The sequence below is a fragment of the Stylophora pistillata genome, chromosome 12 (assembly GCF_964205215.1).
Source record: "Stylophora pistillata chromosome 12, jaStyPist1.2, whole genome shotgun sequence".
Lineage (NCBI taxonomy): Eukaryota > Metazoa > Cnidaria > Anthozoa > Scleractinia > Pocilloporidae > Stylophora > Stylophora pistillata.
Genome location: NC_142530.1, coordinates 27679504 through 27696038, shown reverse-complemented (window position 1 = coordinate 27696038; position 16535 = coordinate 27679504). Strand labels below are relative to the sequence as shown.

Here is a 16535-nt window from a genome sequence, read left to right as displayed (position 1 = left end):
CTGTGGTTCTGAATGGCGAATTTGACCGATTTGGTAGATTTTGCGTTGACTGTTACTTTACTGTCTCCTTCTTATTCAGTAAAGTAACAGTCGACGCAAAATCTACCAAATCGGTCAAATTGGCCATTTAGAACCACAGAAACGACAATAGACAGCAAGTGAGGTAGGTTTACATTTATTTTGTTCCTTGATATAAGTTTACGACTCTTCAATATTCTCCCATACATTTCTTTCTATTTCTAACAAACGACCAGACACGCCGCTTGTGTGGGCCCCTCCCTGTGCAAAAACACGTAAAATCCGCAAACCGCTCTGAACATCAAAACCGAAAAACCAAACCTTTTTGGCCCAAAAACCGAAAAACCGATCCAAAAATTAGTCCAAACCGCAAAACTGAAAATCCCAAGGCCCCCCTCAACTAACATTCTTTTAAAGCTTGCAGCGTTTCAGCAGAAATTAGACAAAAAGCAAGTCCAGGCCAGTTCAGACTTGATTCCGTGTGGCATACGGCATACCTGAGCGTTACAGGAGCCAATAGTTACAATGTCCTCGTTTGAAATGAAGGAAATTAGATCCATTAATCCTATAATCTGTTGAAGAGATAACAAAACAATGTCAAAATAAGATTAATTGAGGGAGGATTTCTTAAAAAAGGATAAGCTATGTTTTTGCTAACCAGGAACAGCTTAACAATTTCAAGAAACAAAAAGTCATAAAATCCCCAGCCATGAACAAACTTGTCATATTCCTTGGGACTCAACGATAATAGTAAAGATGAGAATTAGAACTTTAAATGTGCTTCTGATATAATAAAGAGTCCAAGAAGCTCCAAACTCCTGAAAGCGAAACACATAATCTATTACGAATAATTCAAAATAAGAGCTGATGCCTCTGATGCTTGAGACAAAAGAAAATAAACTTGAGGTAAAATCCATTGCAGGTATGTGAGACACACCCATGAAACAATATTCAAATAACTTTTGACGGGGTTCTTATCAAAATTCCCGATAAGCCGCAATCTCCCGTCAAATCAAAAAGGGCCACACCCAAATAGTTGGGCGTCTCACTATTCCTCTTGGAAAACTCTGGCCTTAAATCTCCCACAAACTCCTTGAAGGCAGCAGCTAATATCGGAGGAATGGCAGAATGAGTTGGAGAGTGGGTTAGAGGTAATAGTTCATAAACAAACGAAAATGGGTAAGATTACTTACACAATGAAGGTATGCGCTCATTTTACATTGCATGATAGGGGGGTAAAGAAACGGCCTTTGTCAACTTCAAAGCGGAAATAGAAGAGATGGGAGGTAAACCGCAATGAATGAAACAATCCAGAATGAATTGACGACGCTCATCAAAAAAACAACGATCCTTGTAAAAATTCAGTTTTATTCAGTTTTTCAATTCTTCGACTTTGACTTTCAGTTTTGGGTTATTTCGACTGCCCACAAAGTTAATCTGACCTCACGAAATCTCCCACCAAAGCTGTTTATCTGAGCTGTCTGTGAGCCCTCACTTGAAAGATAATCCGTCACCAAACACGCGGGAATGGAATTCCTCGCTGAATATAAACGTTACTATCGATCGTGTGTCGTGACATAGTCCAGCAGCATCCGGCTAAGTTTATAGCTGGTGAAATGTTTCTTATCTCTGTGCTCGTCGCTGGTTTGTTTCTGCCCGTTGCATACACTTGCTCTCTGCCTCCTGAGACTCCTTCCTACTCTCCAATAGAGCGAACTATCCTAGCGCCGATCGTTTTTCAAGCTAAAGTTCTCAATACAACAACATACTTAGATCGCCATGCTACAGGTCAAGTCTTCGACGCCTGCGTCCGTATCGAAAAAATATTCAAGGCACCCTTCGAAATTCCTCCAGAGCTGTGTTTTGGATCATTTGGAATACAAGAGCTGTGTTTGACATACGTGTTCGAAGGCTCTGATTACATATTCTTTGTGAATGAAGATTTCACAGCTAGATATGACGGTTTTCCACAGTCTGCCATCTATGTCACTGATGACAATTTGTCCGCAGTTGAGCGCGGTTACTGCTCTGATCAATACGACAAGTGCGGTAAGTGCAAAAAAATATTTTCCAATATATGAAATGAAAAATCGAACAGTATTTTCATGTTTGTTGTTCTTTATTTAATATTTTTTCTGTTCGGTGCGAAGTCTGCTTGTGACAAATTTTAAAGTTTGACTGTTGCTACAGAAATTTGACAGTTCACGCGAGTCTTCACGGATGAAATTATTATTGAAAAATAACAGGCTCGTTTTGTTTACATACATCTGAAAGTCACCTGTAGATTTTGTACTGCTATCATTTTCTATGCGGTAGAGCAAATATTGACGTACGTATGAGTACTGCCGCAATTTTCTTTCGGCACATGTTTTGATTCTCTCCGAGCGCGGCGCCGCGCGCCACATTTTCGCTGGCACTATTAAATGCGCTGTCGACGTCCTGTCATGTCACTATAGATCAATAACATTACCTTATTTTTTTATATATATATATATATATATATATATATATATATATATATAAATGTCGCCATCACCAGTCCAACGCTCAAAGTATTCAGATCTTCTTTACTCATCTTAAACCCGAAAAAAATTTTACGGCGAAAACTGACCATAATATTTGCGCCATGTTAGCCCTAAGACAATTTGATCATTTCAGGACTGGACCTGTTGTTGATGGGGGTGTGCACTCGAGATGGCAGGATAAGGTCCTTTTTATTGATGGAGTATTATTTTGGGAGTTGAAATTTTGACAGTTGGTGAAGGAGACATGTGATTATTTCTTTTATCAGATATATTTCGGAGCGGAAAAATATTATGCCCGCCACAAGCCATGATCGGTATTCTTTTCTTTTAACAATGCTATCCAATTATAATCTGGCACATCGAGTCAGACTTTTCGTGCCGGACGGCAGCATGTCTCTAACATCTTTAAGCATTTCCTCTACTTAATATGCCTGAGACAAAGAGATTTCTGAGCAAATTTTAAGAGTCTTTGTAGTTGTAAGCACTTTTTTTCTGCTGTCAAAGATATGAAGAGAGAGATTTGATATGAACGCTGCTGTTTATTCTGACCACCTATGGAGCTTGTGAAGGGATGTTTAAGAACAACAACAACAACAACAAAAAAAAAAAACACAAGAAATTTCCAACGAAAAATTTCTTTTGCGGAGTTCCTCATTGATAGACCACGAGGAATTTTTAGGCTGTTGACTCATAAAGAAACCTGGACCCACTGCGAGTAATAATCCTATGTCAGTGTGTAAACGGAGAAAATTGACATTTCCTCCATACTGCAATGCCCTTTTACTTTTCCTTTGGCTCGTCCGCTTACGCGATTGGTTTTCATGATTTTGCTACTCAAAGATTTTTTGTGACGATCAGCAAGAACCAATTGTCTGGTATTAAATGCTCTGACAGGTCTTCCGGACGCGACAAAAGCTGGAGGTCTTTTGCTCACTTCCCCACTCGCTCGGCGAGAGGTCTCACTAATATTCCAGCCATTTTTTTTTCTTTTTTTCTGTAGCATGGTCATGCCCCGCCGTAGTCCTCCATGGTGCGAACTTACTTAAATCGCTTTTTCAGCTAATACACACTACACCATCTAAGAGGGAAAAAATAAGTCTCCCACTTAGGAACGAACATAAATTATATAATTCTTCCGCCCTCAACAACGACTTCGCCAACAATGAAATTTACGTCGAGAATTAAAAGCGTAAATGCATCCTTTCAAATGGAATAATGGTTATCTTGATCTTTTTTGGGACCATTCTACCCAAGATTGTAGTTGTTTGAGGAACTTTCATTTCAAAATCTAGCCTGTCTGTGCCAGTCTGTCACAGTTACCTTTTGACCCTTCACTTGTCCCTAAATAACGAATGCTACGTCACAGATATGCGGTCAATAACGCGGGCTCAGGCGTACGGGGTTCAAAATTCAGCGAAATTTTTCGATTTATATCTGCAAAATTATGCAAGGCGGATTATATTTCATGGGGCAAAAGGGGACCACTTTCATGCCAAAAGTTAACGCGGGGACCTTTTTGTTTTCTATGTCTACAGAACCGCCAAAGATTGATGTGGAAACGTTTGAACCTATGACCCGTGTACAAGAGGGACGAAAGGTAGTTGTCAAATGCCAAGTATTAGGAACGTTGCCCTTTGTAACAATCTGGTCCAGAGGTGGAAATCATTTGATAGAAAAACAGCGAGGAAATATGTTCGAGATCATTTCTGCCACCATTTATGATACAGGGAGATATTCTTGTACAGTTAAAAACCCCGCCGGAGAGGATACAAAGGACGCCTACGTACAGATTCGTAAGTACATGAAATAAGCGTCCTTTTCGCATACATCCCTGTAGTCTCCTTCGCAGTGACCAGCTTGCAAGCCCTGAATACCACCGCTTTAGTTCGAGCGTTTTTTGTCTTTGTTATTTCAATTTATTATAATTTAAATATGTGGCTATGTTCATTTTGCATGCAGCTGACGTGGATTACGCCCGACGACGGTGCCTGTTCATACAGATTTGGCTGTAAAGCCAAGTTTTTCTCCGCAGGCGTTGTTCAATGTTTCTTCATTCGTTTTTTTTTTTTTTTTTTTTTTTCAGTCTCCTCAGCATGCGGAGGCTTCGTCGCTGTACATGAAAACGAGACCGTAACAATACAAAGCTCAGATTTTCCTTGGCCTTACCAGAGAGCAAAATCCTGTTCATGGCGGGTGTGTCCTCCTCATGGAATGAAGTTGGAATTTAACTTTACTACCTTTGATCTTCGTACATTTGACAAACTGGAGATTATTAACGGTTAGATACTCATTCACTCTCACTCTTAAACTAATAGTCCACTCAATTTTGATATCTGATATCAAAATTGAGTGGACTGTTAGTTTAAGAGTGACTATTAGTTTAAGACTGATATCCCTATCCCACGTGAGTTTACATTTGATAATAACAGTATCTGAATGACATTTTGAAGGGGGTAGGGCTACTTTTTATCATGACTGTATGATATTATACGAAGGCGATTCTATTTTAGCCATTGGTAACGAGAGTCGTTCAAGCTCACAGTTCAGTTCAATACCCCATACCACAGTTCATACCCCATACCACAGTTCATACCCCATACCACAGTTCATACCCCATACCACAGTTCATACCCCATACCACAGAGTACAATATTCGGACAACATCTACACTTCATCTTCATCAGATGAATTTGAAACTAACACAGGTGGCAGAAACGCGGAAACTACCTCCTTGTGTCAGGGTAGGAGCGAACTAAGTAACTCATTTTCCCTCCAGAAATTAAAAAAGACAGCTTTTCCAAAAGCTTCAATTTCAACCGTTTTCCTGTCACACTAAAACGCAAAGGCGGAACTTTCAGACTTATCTTTCAAGAGAGTTTTCGAGAAGCACTGTTTTCGCCGGATGATTTACCAAATTCAGTGTGGACACCTGACTTCTCTCTAGGAACAAAGCTGAATTTTAAATGAATCCGTCAAAGCTTGAATGGGCTCTAAGATATATTCAATATTTTTGCCCTCAGAATGTGATCGGCAGCAATTTCCATGGAGGACATACTGTGGTTCCAAGGTGTCTCCTGGCTCCTTTGTGTCTCATTGTAATTCCACTTGTATGCAGATTGTTCTGAACTCTGGTATTCCTCCCAATAGAGTAGCTTCCGGTTTCCAAGTCAACATCAGGACTACAGACCGAGGTATTCAAAACCGGAAACAGTAATAGCTTATTGCAAAGCCCGAAGCACAACCATATCAAAACGATGTCGTTCCAAGAGGACACACCACGTGTCCGCAAAGGATTAAGGGAATGCTCCGACTCGTCCCTAGTTGTCTTCATACCACACATGGCAAGGGAGCAAGGGATAATGGGAAGGGGAAGAGAAGTTTTCCTCTCTCGCTTTCTCCCTACCCATCTCACCCTGCGTTCCCACCTCGCCCCGTGCCGTGCGCTCTATGAAGTTGTTTGAAGACGACTGGGGACCAATCAGGAGAATGATATTTCAAGGTTGACTTTGCTTCTTCCTATTAGCGCTCGCCCCACGCTCCTTCCTCCACTGTCTAAGAAGAAGCGTGATGCATGGCGAGCTCCAAACGCAACGGCTGCTAAGGAGCTGGGAAATGGCAGGTTCTAATTCAGCCTCGGCCAGTTTTGTCCTCGTAATTCAAACAATGATCTTAATATTTCATAGATGAAACAGAGGACAATCTGGATGAAATGATGTGTGGCAGCAATCTTGGTATGTACACTAATCGATATTGTGTTGTTGTTGTTGTTTCATGAAATTACGTTTGGCTTCCTTCTTGGTCGTGGTCTGCGTTTGAAGCATTATTTGTAAAACTTTTCTGAGGGGTACCTATTTAATTACGGTCGATGGGTTACAGCCAGTGGGCGACATCTGCTCCTAACTGTGAGAAGAAGTTCGATGCGATAAGAGATGACGGGACTAAATGAAATTTCGCGTTTGACCAGAAAACAAACTTCATTCCACTGACTGGTCCAAACCTTACCGGTTGACGAATTCACGTAAAGAAGATTGGCCTACCAACTTTTGTCAGCAGGTGTAACGTTCTAAACGAGCGGCTCAGGTGCTTTTTTAAAACTCAGTTGTATAAGATCTGGAACGGGAAACCTTAGTTACCCTTGCCCACATCTTTAAATTTTTCTTTTTACCCCCTTAGTCGCCAGAGTAATTTCTTCCCAGAGCCTGTTTATATTGGAGGTGAACGTGAAAATATTGGAAATCCTCAGACAAGACGAGCCTATGGTTGTTTCGCCGGACGAAGAAATCTCCATAAAGCACGAGTGAGTTACTGACATTAAAAACTTTAAAGAAAGATTTACTCTTTAAATTCCTCTCTCGCCTTGAAGTTGAGTCCTCTTATCCTGTTGCTGATGGCAAATTTCTTGTCGGCTTCTCTAAGTTAAAAGCGTCAAGACATGGACTCTCCAATCGATTAGTTGGGAACAAAGAACGCCAAATCAGTTACAGTTGCCACCTGCTTCACAAGTCTCAAGCGCGACTGGACATAAGGGCCCGGTCAATATTTTTCGCCAGGAGGGGGTGGGATGGGATAAGATGGGATGATTTAGGTTGTGTCACAGTGAAATTTACCTGAATCCCCTACAAGGCTATGTGGTGTTCTTATGTCCCCCCCTCCCCCATTGTCAGTCAATTTTCTACACTCCCCCCTTTTATACTCTGTTAGCAACAACTGATCCCTCCTCCGTTCTTCTTGACAACCATTTAATCCCTTCCAAAATCCCTCGAACCCCCTTCCCCCCCCCCCCCATAAATAATGATTGGTACCTAAAACCACTATTATATCTAGAATGTCACAGATAAATTTGACGTCCGATGCTTTTTATCATAGTCATATTTCAGCCTTTCTCCTGTTTATCTTCCAGTTTTACCATCAGAGACATGTATGGCTGTCCAATGGAGTTCAAACCCGGATCAGAATATATCATTTTCGCCTCATACGAGGGAAACATTAATAGCGTAGACCCCATTTCGTTCGTGATGGATTTTGCTGTAGATCCTAACGACGAAACGTCTGCGAACATTGTCCAGCGGTTGAAGGCGATAAAAGAAGAGCTACCACAATGCGAACCGCTGCCTGCGAAATAAGATATTACACGAACGAATAGCTTTTCAAAAAATTACTGAAACTTGAAACCAATCGGAATGGAATGGAAAAGTATGACCAAAGGAGAGTTTCTTCCGAAACGTTTGCTTCAAAGACGTACTTGTAATTTTCTTTGCAATTAAAATTTATTTCAGCAATGAAGGCTCTCGCTTGATCCCCCTCTGCATATTATGCTGCAGCCCTGGTTCCATTCATTAATTGGTACCATTCCCATGTAACACATTACTGCATCGTTGATTTTTACTCCCCGAGTTCTTTAAGTAATTCTTCCTACCTTTTGCGATACAATTCCTTTGATGTTACTTCAGATAATTTGGTGTCGGATCAAGTTTTCTTTAGTCTCATTGCTTGTCAGCCTGGTATTGTATCGGTATTTGAAAGGGAAATTCTTTCTTTGTCACCCTTTGGAGGTAAAGGGATAGACCGTAATAATATGACAGGAACGGTTTTCCTTGCTCTGTGACTGCCAAACGCAGGTCGCTAAATTTGCGCCTTCTGCCGCAAAGTTAGTCCCCTAATTTTTCCCTACTCGCCATAATTACCAAAACAGTCATGGCTTGAAACACTGCAGTGCTCCCTTACTGTAAAGAAAACTGTTATTATATACGAGCTTGTCTTGAGGTTGATTCTGATGGGCCATTTCCGCGATACCCAAAGCCTTATTTTGAAAATGACTTTTATCCTGCAAATGGAACTAAATTATACAAGAACATTATTCACTCGGCCTTATTTTTTTAAATAATTTAATTTTAAATAAATCAATTTAATAACTTTTGAAATAATTTATTTTTTGAAATAATCAACAAAATTATTTCTCACAGCTGCTCTCAAAATTATTTCTCACAGTTTCGACTAGCTATATAGTGAAGAAGTTTACTTTTGTTTCTTTTCTTTTTCTTTTTGATAGTTCACTGATTAAAGGCCAGTTTCTGCCAGGAAACAGTTACCCAAACGCTGTTTAGTACCTCTTGCGCCTGATTTTACCCAAGTGTAAAAAGATGGTTCATGTTCAGTTACAATAATTTTTTTTTTTAATTTTTTTTTTTTAATTTTAATTTTTTTTTAATTTTTTTTTTTTAATTTTTAGAAAAACGATTTCCCAGTCGGCCTCACGTGTTTACTCAAGAAAGGATTAGTAACTTTACACGATACTCGTCACTATCGACAAGGTTTTGCGTAATGCGTTGTTTTTGCTTAATTTAATAAAGGTTCTCTGGGTTTCATTAGCATTTTGGGAGTGATTATTTCGCAACACCTTCCTTCAGCTACAGTTCGCAAAGTTTGCAACCTGTGAACCATTAGCTCAGTAAACAGAGCTATTTTTGGAACAATGGGTCACGAGGACGTAAGCGAGGGACTTTCTTAAAAGTTTATTAAAAAAGTTCATTATTCGAACAAGTTTACATTTCCAATCAAAATTCTTAATTATGTTTACTATAAAAAAATCGATTTATTCAAAACTGGTTTTGCATACGAAAGATTGCCAACATAGGTGTGTACACAAGTTTTGTGTTTATATTGAACCTTCTAGATTTCTTTGTGAAGCTGTGAAAAAGAGTAATTAATTTCTTTTCGAATAAAATCCAAACAGCACGATATTTTAAATTTTAATTAAAAGTCATATTAATTACATCTATAAAAGAAATGATTTCCTCAAAATTAGTCCTTTTGTTTAAGATTCATTTCCAAAGGAGAAAATTGCATCACGTGATAAAGCATCTGTGCATTATTAATCCGTGCCATAGTAAGACATATTTCCTCCCAAGGTTAGGTTCCTTAGGGCAAGTTTCAGAACGTTTTGAGTTTTAAGAAACAAACAGACTCGCAAAACATTGTCAAAACATTTTTTTCAGGTCTGATTTTCACTATTGCTCAAATAGTGCTTTACTGCGAAGGATCGTGCTCATATACGTCTCATAACCGCAGTTCACACATATGTTTCATATGTTTGTTGTTGTTTGAAAACATTGTCAATATGTCGAATGGCTCAAATTTGTTGCGCTCCCAGTCTAACAACAATGATGAGATAAATGATAGCATTTTCTTTAAGGTGGTTTTGTCAACTGCCATTGCTATCACTGTCATGTCACCCGTGGCCGTAATAGGGAATGGTCTGGTCTTGGCAGCGATTTGGAAAAACCCTTCGCTCCGTAGAACACCGTGTTACGTTCTACTCGCTGGACTGGCTTTCACTGACTTTTGCAACGGATTCATCACAGAACCTTTTTATGTCACAAATCTGTTATTGGTAATGAAGGATCCTTCGCTGACCAATTACAGCAGACATCATTACGTGATAAATGAGAGATGGCCAACGTATTATTTGATAACAAAAGTTATCGGCGATGGATTCTTGGAGTACTTCTTTGCATTAACCATTCTTCTCATCACAGTCATGGCGATCGAACGCTGGCTGCAGATGAGCCGGCAATCTTTTGTGACTGTACGTCGAGCCTGCAAAGGAGTTGCTGTTCTATCACTATTGCCATTGTCTGTGGTCGTCTGCTTTTTTCGATTGAAAATAACACTTGCATATTTTATTTCGTATTTTTCCTTCATTTTGTTTTGTTTGTTCGTCACTTCAATAGCTTATTTCAAAGTTTTCAAAATAATTCGTCACCATCAAAACCAAATCAGTTTGCAACAGAACTCTGCTCGACCAGCAATTGACTTTCTGAAGTACAGGAGATCAGTGTCTTCTATTTTATTGGTTTTGCTTGTGTTTTATTTCAGTTACTTGCCCATGGCTATTCTTTTTATGATTATTTCAATCCCTCCCAAGAATGACTTCAGCATAACAATATACGCAGTTCTTCAGGTAACGGTTGTGGCCGCATTTTTATCCTCCTCTCTTAATCCGCTTCTTTACTTGTGGCGAACAAGAGATATACAAAGAGAAGCCCGACAAATACTCAAGAGAATTTTCTGCAAAGAAAGCTGATCTCTGTAAACAGATTTTGGTCCGTTAACAGGTCATAATCAACCTGTGCAAAAAAGGCTCGAAAGGTACTCATCTTTGAAGAATCAACTTCAATTTGATATTGTTATCACCCATGGAGGTGGATGCGCGAAAGATTAAAATAAATTCATCATTATAAATTGCTTTGTTCACGGGTGTCTGAGGTATAATTAAGTTCTCCCACTCTTCTCTGTAGGCTGCCAATTTTTCCAACCACCTTATCGATGGTTGGAACTTTTTACAAACCAACATTCCGTTTTATTGAATAAAATTTACCCTTCAACCCGCTGTCCACGCAGAAAAACAATTTTTTTAAATAAAGGATTATCATAGTAACAACTTAAAAGTTTTAAATGTAATCATATAGTTATCAATTGCATTACAAGTATAAATTATCAGTGTGAAATTTCCTTCAACTGATCTATCTTTATGTCATACGCCCAGTCTTGAGAAGCCGTCTAACGGCAAACTGCATGTAATTACATAGCAAGGCCACCTAAGAGAAGACAAAACGATAAAAAATGTTCTTCAGGTAGAGTTTAATATAACAGTAATTACTGATTACATACATGTACATGTAAGCAAGGGATATCTTGTCCGTAATAATGCGCGATACATTATCAAAACATTGGTCATCATAAACCTCTCAAAACGGCTAAGTAGTATACCTGAGTATATTTCGAACCCACTTTTTTTTTCTTTTTTGAAAGATTGCGTTCCCAAATTTTTCTTTTCACTTTTGATGTGTTTACTTTGGATAGGTCAATGACAAATCATTTTACAGGGAAGAATTACCTGCAACTTCAATGCTTGCTCCCGTAATGTAACTACTTCTGTCAGAAGCGAGGAATGTTACCACATCAGCGATGTCTAAAAAAGTGTAAATTAGCAAAGTTAGTATTATGCAGCGTAACATCAAAAAAATATCTTCTAGAAGAAAAAAGTCCACTTGACCTTTACAAAAACCGACATAAATGATTGAAAACTGACATTAAATCATAAGTTTGAACGTTAACCTGTGTAGGTTTAACTCGTAATCGGTCTCTTCCTCATTACAAGAAGTTTTTGTTGCACAAAGAACATTTAACTGTTTAAAGTGTTTGGCAAGTAAATAGGTGCGAAATCCGTACGAATTAGTAAAGTGGAAATAGTGGCAGAGTGAAAACAAAGGACATTTGGGTCGAGTCTCGGCCCAACCCTCCTCGTTTTGTTTAACTCCTCGCTAATATCGCACTTTGTTTTTTACTTACAGAATATGTGAGGCAGGCTAAAAGAGCATCTTCTGAATCTTCATGCCTGTTTTCATTCGAGATCTTACCTGATGGTTGTCCAAATCGCCCAAGAGGGATCTGTTTCTTTACCTATCAAAACACAAACACCAACATACATATAGCAAATTTATTGTTTGGATGGGCAATTCAACAGGCAAACCCAAGCGTGAATTCAAGTGCACAAGCAAGAGAGAGAGAGCTCAAGACGAGCTAAGCATGTGGGACAGATCTGCCTCACTAGCAATCATGTTCTTATTGCAAGATCTACATAATAAAGTGGAAATTGGTCCTAATCACATCATCTTTAGGATTTAAGGTACATATCAAGAAAAGTGTTAACCCTACTATTAGGGAAAGAAATACAGAGTTCCCAGAAAGTAAGTTGGAAAACGTTGAGTGATTAGTGGTTGCATTGTTTTAAATGTTTATGTTTCTGTTTTCTTACCTGTTCAAGAACTTTTTCCGGGACAGCATCTGTCATTGGGGTTTTAATGAAGCCAGGCAGAATTGCATTACATCTAACACCAAATCTGCCGTCACAAAATCAAAGTGGCTGCTAACAATACTCAGAGTGTAAAGGTTAGGGTTCAACCAGTATATCAAGCTTCTATTCCACACACCTGGGCCCAGTTGTTCAGAGTTTGGACAACACTATTTGACAGATAATTCTCTAGCCAGTGGATAAGTGTTACAGGGTTTCTACCCTTTCTCAGAAAAAAAATTCAAGGACTTTTCCAGGCTCTGATTGATTTTTCCATGGCTCCAAATTTGACCTTCATCTCTTTCATTCCCAAGACTTCAAACTCAATTCTCCTCCTTGCAGTCTTTACACAATTCTTATAAGTTACATAAATTCTGAACACTTTATTGCTTGATTTAAGCAAATTTCCAGGACTCTCCAATCCTGGAAAATGTCAAAATAAAATTCCAGGACTTTCCAGTCCTGGAAAATGTCAAAATAAAATTCCAGGACTTTCCAGATTTTCTAGGACCCATACAAATCCTGGTGTTAACAAAACATACTGCACTATCCAACAGATAGAGATTTATCCAGTAGTGTTATCCACCTTTCAAACAACTGCAGTCTGATGGCCCATACCTATCTGAACTCACCCTAGTTTCTGTAGCGTAAAGAGAGTGAAAGTGTTCATGCACCTCATGGAAAGTATGTGTACCCCAGGTCACCACCCTCCAGCAAATTTCTCTGATTCTCTGTTCCCTGTACCCATGCATAACATTGGAAAAAAGGAACAGTGAGGACAAAGTACCTTGCCTGAGGGCACAATGACCCACCCAGAACTAAAACCTGGACTTCTGTAGTCCAGTCTCCTTTACAGCTGTTGCTTACTACTGTCTCACATACGTTACCTCATGCCTTCCCCCACAGAGAACATGTTGCACAATAAGCCCAGAAAATGGCTATGAAGAGATCTGGGCAAAAAACTTAACCAACTTAGTCTTCAAATCTCTCTCTTGCAGAAATTCATGTCACACAAACACAACTACCTTGCCAGCTCCCTTGCACAGGTCCTTGTCAAACCTTCAACGCCAGCTTTGGAAGCAGCATAGTTTACTTGACCAAGATTTCCCATCTGGTATGTAGACAACAGAATAATACATTAGAATAAAGGCTGATAGTTTCGAAAGAAACTGTTTGGGGCTGCGTCGGTGGGAGTAACGAAATAATTTGGATATATCAACAAAGTTGAAGTGGTAAATTGGCCACCGTAACGATTACAAAAGCTGACGTTTCGAGCGTTAGCCCTTTGTCTGAGCAAATAGAGGAATTGTGGGTTGTGTGTGCTTTTAAAGGCAGGAAATGGAACTACGTTATTGGTGGGAACATGGCAACGAGAAAAACAAGAATAAATTAGTAGAATGAAAAGCGTTCATTGATCCCTGAGGGATTTAGACTGCCAGTTTGAAAGATGAGCTTTTGTTCAAGATTTTTACGGCTTTCCGTACTACCTAAGTGTAAGGAAAGACCGCAGATTGCCATATGTTGCTTAGAATGATTAGGTAAATGAAAATGTCTAGCGACTGGTTTCGATGTGTCCTAGTCATTCCTTTCCACGTTTCGAAGGTGTTCTCGGAATCGGTCACCTAGTCTTCTGCCTGTTTCGTCGATGTATATCTTTTTGCAATAAGTGCAAGTTATGCAATAGATTACATTGGCAGAGGTGCACGTGAAGTGATCAGTGATCTTAATGGATCATTTAGGTCCCGATATTTTATCAGTGTTGTGAATGAAAGCACACGTTTTGCATTGTGCATGAGTGTATTTAAAAGTGCCTGGTTGGTCATTAGTCTGAAAAGAACTTCTGACCAAAAAATTGCCTATGTTTTTGTCATGTTTGAATGAAATGAGCAAATAATACATTACTTGGAAGTAAAGCAGCCTAAGGTTTCTCACAATCAAACAAGATTGCATCCTTTGCTTTTTTACCTGAGATGGCTGTGGCAGATCAATTTAGAAATTTGCTTGAGTATCATCAAAGTCATTACAACTTAATAATTTGAATACATCAACAAAGTTGAAATGGTAAATTGGCCACCGTTATGATTATAAAAGCTGACGTTTTTGAGCGTTAGCCCTTCATCGGAGCAAATAGAGGAATTGTGGGTTGTGTCACCCATCTAAGTTGTCATTACAACTTAGATGGGTGACTGCATATAATACCCTGCTGTATGTTAACCTTTTCTTTTTATGTCTTTAATTTACAATTTTGTTCTTGTACTTTGAAGAGTCTGCATTAAATTTATCATTTTCAAATGTACAATCAAAGTGACAGCAGATAATAACCAACACATCCCTCCTTGATGCCTCCAGGCATCTTGTTTAATTCATATTTTATGTCTTCTGCTCATTCAAATCTTTAATGTACTTAGAAAAAAAAAAGAACTGTCACTCAATGTATGTCTCTCTGCATTAAAATGGCTACACAAGCTTAAATGGCCATGATTCTCACAAGATAGATACTCTGGATTGCCAACATTTTTTAATGTGGTGTTTGAAACTAAAAGCTTTAGTTGATAATAAACTGAAAATCATCCTGTACTTTTCCAGGATTCTCATCCTGATACCCTGATACTTATTTATAGCTTTGATCAGAGCACAGTAATTGACTGGTTTTGTAAATAAAATATACCTTTCCTGATATGCTGGCAAGATTTACAATTGATCCATTCATAACTCTTTGACTGACCATTAGTTTAGCTACTGCTTGTGTGACAAGAAATGTTCCCTGGATTAAAGAAATACAAAAAACATAAGTCAGTACTAATTATTCCTTAGATACAATTACCCATAACATACTACTAATATCGTAAACTAGGTTGTAGTTATTCATCCTGGTCAATAACACTTGACCCTTTAACTCCCAGAGGTGATTAACCTGTAACTTCTCCCTATAATATCCATACAAGATCCAGCAAACAGGTAACGAGAAAACTCAAACTTATCAGGTAGAAGTTGTTACCTTGATTGAACACCAAATTCTCGTAACCCTTTACAAATGTGTAGCAGCTAGAGGGGAGAATTCATAATCAGATCGTGGGAGTTAAAGGTCACTCCTAATACTCCTGCATCTGGTGTTTTTTTAACTTTTACTGATAAAAAATATCATTCATTCTTACCTTGAGATTCACTTCAATAACTTTGTCAAACTTTTTTTCATCCATCTTTATCAAGAATTCATCTTTTGTGATCCCAGCTGAGTTGACTAAGATACACGGCGGCTTCTTAAACTCACTGACGATGCACTCAAGCACTTTTTGTACCTCCTCTCCGCTTGAAACATCCAAAGAGTAGTTCATGTGTTTGTTGTCTGCATGTTTTGAAAGGTTGTCGGTAGTGTCCTGTGCTCCTTGACTGTTTAGATCTGTAACAACAATACTTGCTCCTTCTGCGGCTAAAGCTTGGCAAACTGCTCGACCAATGCCACTACCACCACCTAGCATATTGATCAAAATCACTGATGACTTTTTATCACTAATATGACTTTTAGAAAAAATCCGAGCCCCAGATGGTACTCGGATTTTTTCTATTACACTAAAAATTGTTTCATCTTTAATATGACTTTTTGATCTTTAATTTTACCTTGGGCTTTCTTCTCCTTCCCCTTATGACTGTACTTTGTTAAACGTTTTCCTTAGTGTGCGTGTGTTTGTGTCTTACTTCGCTATGCAATTTCTTCAAACATTTTATGTTTTCCTGGATTGGTTCTTCTTGTAATCACGTACATTTTGATTAGCGATCAGTTTTCCGACGGAGAGCGTAGAGGTAAGAACATGAAAGTCTAAAAGTCAAGCTCTCCCAATCCCTTCAAATGCATCCTTCTTTTCGTTAGTATTTCTATAGCCCATATACCATTAAAAAGGCTGAACATAGTGATTAATCTTACCAGTAACTAAGGCTAAACGACCAACAAGAAGGTTCGCAGCGGCCGCCATCTTTGGTGATTCCCCACTCTCGAGGCCTGGTAGAATGAAATGTCGTCATGTAAACTCCATAAAATGTCTCAGACGTTCACTTTTCACTCAGATGAAAAATGAATTTTCTTCCTGAGTGATTACATATCATTAATGATGCTCTAGCTGCTGCCACTGGTCACTTGAACC

At 38.9% G+C, this 16535-nt stretch overlaps 3 protein-coding genes across 4 annotated transcripts; 2 read left to right on the top strand and 1 right to left on the bottom strand.

The window, feature by feature from the left end:
• The first annotated feature begins 1585 nt into the window (after positions 1-1585).
• Positions 1586-7822, top strand: LOC111336829 (uncharacterized). Its single transcript, XM_022942993.2, has 7 exons — positions 1586-2067; positions 4079-4336; positions 4627-4821; positions 5564-5734; positions 6227-6274; positions 6717-6840; positions 7444-7822. The coding sequence occupies exons 1-7, from the start codon at positions 1635-1637 to the stop codon at positions 7664-7666; spliced, it is 1452 nt and encodes a 483-aa protein (XP_022798728.2). The 5' UTR covers positions 1586-1634; the 3' UTR covers positions 7667-7822.
• Positions 7823-9652: 1830 nt separating this feature from the next.
• On the top strand, positions 9653-10626 carry LOC111336818 (melanocyte-stimulating hormone receptor). The gene has a single exon (XM_022942979.2). It carries the CDS (start codon positions 9661-9663, stop codon positions 10624-10626), a length of 966 nt encoding a protein of 321 aa, XP_022798714.2. The 5' UTR covers positions 9653-9660.
• LOC111336819 (estradiol 17-beta-dehydrogenase 8) lies at positions 10375-16467 on the bottom strand. Of its 2 annotated transcripts, XM_022942981.2 has the most exons (8): positions 16319-16467; positions 15552-15868; positions 15065-15160; positions 13422-13507; positions 12361-12445; positions 11963-12005; positions 11440-11514; positions 10375-11140 (listed from the first exon to the last, which is right to left on the bottom strand). In XM_022942981.2, the coding sequence occupies exons 1-8, from the start codon at positions 16365-16367 to the stop codon at positions 11124-11126; spliced, it is 768 nt and encodes a 255-aa protein (XP_022798716.2). In that variant the 5' UTR covers positions 16368-16467; the 3' UTR covers positions 10375-11123. The 2 variants fall into 2 exon arrangements, with proteins under 2 accessions (XP_022798716.2, XP_088597038.1); XM_088740912.1 differs by lacking the exon at positions 10375-11140 and having other exon boundaries at positions 11423-11514; positions 16319-16393.
• Between the last annotated feature and the right edge of the window lie 68 nt (positions 16468-16535).

Excerpts from the sequence above, each read along its gene's own strand:
- LOC111336819 (XM_022942981.2), bottom strand. The coding sequence starts at position 16,367 with ATGGCGGCCGCTGCGAACCTTCTTGTTGGTCGTTTAGCCTTAGTTACT. Across the intron at positions 12,446-13,421 it reads TGTGCAAGGGAGCTGGCAAG|ATTTGGTGTTAGATGTAATG; the intron begins GTAGTTGTGTTT and ends TTGTGACGGCAG. Across the intron at positions 12,006-12,360 it reads CGGAAAAAGTTCTTGAACAG|GTAAAGAAACAGATCCCTCT; the intron begins GTAAGAAAACAG and ends GTGTTTTGATAG.
- LOC111336818 (XM_022942979.2), top strand. The coding sequence starts at position 9,661 with ATGTCGAATGGCTCAAATTTGTTGCGCTCCCAGTCTAACAACAATGAT.
- LOC111336829 (XM_022942993.2), top strand. The coding sequence starts at position 1,635 with ATGTTTCTTATCTCTGTGCTCGTCGCTGGTTTGTTTCTGCCCGTTGCA. Across the intron at positions 2,068-4,078 it reads TGATCAATACGACAAGTGCG|AACCGCCAAAGATTGATGTG; the intron begins GTAAGTGCAAAA and ends CTATGTCTACAG. Across the intron at positions 5,735-6,226 it reads CATCAGGACTACAGACCGAG|ATGAAACAGAGGACAATCTG; the intron begins GTATTCAAAACC and ends AATATTTCATAG.